At 46.0% G+C, this 3,061-nt stretch overlaps 2 protein-coding genes across 2 annotated transcripts in view; one reads left to right on the forward strand and one right to left on the reverse strand.

Annotated features, from left to right (window-relative positions):
- Nucleotides 1-1,729: 1,729 nt before the first annotated feature.
- The window catches only part of INTS4 (integrator complex subunit 4), a 60,977-nt gene continuing 59,645 nt past the window's right edge, over nucleotides 1,730-3,061 (reverse strand). The window contains exon 25 of the mRNA XM_018569689.1: nucleotides 1,730-1,741. The gene's annotated coding sequence lies outside the window, so the exon portion shown is untranslated. The remainder of the gene's footprint in view (nucleotides 1,742-3,061) is intronic.
- AAMDC (adipogenesis associated Mth938 domain containing) overlaps nucleotides 2,310-3,061 on the forward strand; it is a 7,017-nt gene continuing 6,265 nt past the window's right edge. The window contains exon 1 of the mRNA XM_018569708.1: nucleotides 2,310-2,443. Within this exon, the coding sequence (XP_018425210.1) occupies nucleotides 2,318-2,443 (126 nt within the window). The 5' untranslated portion in view covers nucleotides 2,310-2,317. The remainder of the gene's footprint in view (nucleotides 2,444-3,061) is intronic.

The following is a 3,061-nucleotide window of genomic DNA, read 5'->3' on the forward strand; positions in this document are numbered from 1 at the left end:
ATATATAATTTATGTGCCCATGTGGTGTCCATGCAATACACAATTTTAGAATGAAAGGTTAAACAATTATAAATCAATGAGGGTCGCAGAGGAATAAATAAACTTTAATAAGGCCAGCTAAGTGTATACAGAATGTACTTTCATTTGTGAGCCTCTGATGGCTCATAAAGCAGCAGTGGACAAATGTAATATGGAATGCAGGAGCCAGTCTTCCCAGTCCAGTAGCCAGAAGGATTTTGTTTCGGTGCTATCTCTATTGAAGACAAGTGAAAACCTCAGAAGTTAGGTGCCAGCTGTAATTTTTGAAGAGCATTGGCTACTTTGGGTCCTGAGATTTGCTGAGCCCTGCTATAAACTGTCTTTTTATAAAGTGACTATCAGGTCTGTTCACTAAAGGTCGAAGAGTTTGGAGAAGGGAACAATCTAGGACAACATAGCTGAACTGGAACAATTAGCAATACTTTTTATGATGTCGTATAAACATTTGTATAATAGTATTTGGCTTTAATTACATTCACCGTAGTCATCATAGGTCCCTCCAATGCCCCAGGGAACTAAGTGCATGTAGCACTTTGTCCCGTTTTAAAGTAAAAGTATTGTGAGAGTAAAATGTACTCTTCCCAATAATTTAGAGAATGGTGCACGCGGGTCTCACCAGGGCTGCATGTGGATACCGGGCTCTCTGGTTAGTGCTGGTGCCTGTACGTGGGGTGTGGGGCTGTGCCTGTCTCTGCAGTCGCTGGAAAGGAGGAGGAGATGTGGGGCCGGACAGGCACTGTCAAGGACAGCTGCCTAAGGTCCCTAGCAGGCTGCCTGAAGTCCCCAGCAAGCGTGCAAACTCAGGCAGCTGAACTTCTTAAAAAAATTTCAAAGCTGGTATTGGCCTTTTAGTATTGGGGCATTTTCAAGATTACAAGTACTCATAAACCAGCAGCCAGAGAAGGAACCTAGACAAGGGTACCTGCAGCCGTAGAAGAAGCCTAGACAAGGGTACCAGCAGCCATAGAAGGAGCCTATACAAGGGTACCAGCAGCCATAGAATGAGCCTATACAAGGGTACCAGCAGCCAGAGAAGGAGCCTATACAAGGGTACCAGTAGCCATAGGAGCCTATACAAGGGGACCAGTAGCCATACAAGGAGCCTATACAAGGGTACCAGTAGCCATAGGAGCCTATACAAGGGTACCAGCAGCCAGAGAAGGAGCCTATACAAGGGTACCAGTAGCCATAGGAGGCTATACAAGGGTACCAGCAGCCAGAGAAGGAGCCTATACAAGGGTACCAGCAGCCATAGAAGGAGCCTATACCAGGGTACCAGCAGCCATAGAAGGAGCCTAGACAAGGGTACCAGTAGCCATAGAAGGAGCCTATACAAGGGTACCAGTAGCCATAGGAGCCTATACAAGGGTACCAGTAGCCATAGAAGGAGCCTATACAAGGGTACCAGCAGCCAGAGAAGGAGCCTATACCAGGGTACCAGCAGCCATAGAAGGAGCCTAGACAAGGGTACCAGCAGCCATAGAAATAGCCACATCACACTAGATTTTAAGTAGTGTGACATCGTGTCAGAAGCAGAATTGATCATACTCCGCTGCCCTTCTCCTGTGTCATTTTTCCCTCCCAGAATGATGTCACTCCATTGTTGATACCTAATTGAGGGTCACAATTCTGTAGTGTTTTAGTCAGCGAGGGACTGATCATTACAGAAGATGGTTATTGCATTACAGTGATTTTGCCACTGCTAGCCCGGTGTGAAATGGCCCTTAGTATTATGGGATGAAAGTCACTATGTTCGCCCTGATGGAAGGGACCCTGCGTGGTTCCGAAACGTCGGCTATGCAACGTACTGTATGTGATTCTTCAATTAAATTACAAGGATTTAAGTTCATCCTTCGAGTGCTGGTGATCCTCATTGCTGTTAACCTTGGATACGCACGGCGCCATCCGTGGACATTACTAATGAGCACCACTGCTAATGTAAGCATATCAGGTTTTGATCGCTATAAGGGGTGCAGGGGATACCTTTGGCTACCAGATGTACAAAATAAACACCAGCAGAAAAGTTAAACTTGATACGTGGACTTGGAAGATCTTCCGATTTTTCTTACAAGCTCGATACGTTTTCTGTCATTGACCAATACAAATCTTGCTTCCATTCCTCACTCGTAGCTTGAAGGTCCGTTATACTTTTGATAAAGTTTCAGCTTCTGCTTTTGGCTTCTGTTTGGGGAAGGTGTGATCTGTACAGGCCCTGTTATCTTTGCCCAGGAATCTAATGCTGTGCTCCGATCTGTTTTCTTCCAAAGTGGCTTCAAGGATGTCTTCTCCCGAAATCAACAAGATCTCCTGGGGCAGCATGAATGTTGGTGGACAGCATTATAAAGACTGCAAGGTCTGGCCAGGAGGAAGCAGAACCTGGGACTGGAGGGAGACTGGAACTGATGTAAGAGTCTGTGTATCCCTGTCCTAATGCTTGTGGTTGCCAGCTATATATACATTGAGTGGCCAGATTATTATATACACGGAGTGGCCGGATTATTATGAGCACCTGACGTTTGTAGGCAAATTATCTATAATTTGGCGCTGAAGTTGCTAGAGGGCCAGACCATTATAAATAGGGAAGCAGGTTGTTTACCACGACAGTAGAAGTGATTTGTTTCTGAAGATACGGGGAAACAACGCGATTTAACAGCCTTGGAACGTGGGATGATTGTTGGCGCTCGGAGCCATGGAGCGAGTATCAGCAAAACAGCAGAATTCATTAAATGTTTAAGAGGGGCTCATTGTTAAAGTGTTTAAAGACCGGACTGTCAGCCGAAAATCTGGGTCTGAATGTGTAAATTGTGGCCGTCAGCGACTAGTCAATGTTAGGGCAGAACGGGGGAGGGGCAAGACTGGTACAAGACAACAGAAGGGGAACAGTGCCGTGTCAGATCCCTCGCATCACCTTTCACCATCTCGTGGAGTCAATGCCAAGAAGAATCGCCGCAGTATTGAAGGCAAAAGGTGGCCCAACAAAGTACTGATGGGGTGGTCATAATAATCTGGCCACTCAGTGTAG

This window comes from Nanorana parkeri, unplaced genomic scaffold (assembly GCF_000935625.1).
Source record: "Nanorana parkeri isolate BGI_ZX_2015 unplaced genomic scaffold, ASM93562v1 scaffold1380, whole genome shotgun sequence".
In the NCBI taxonomy this organism is placed as follows: domain Eukaryota; kingdom Metazoa; phylum Chordata; class Amphibia; order Anura; family Dicroglossidae; genus Nanorana; species Nanorana parkeri.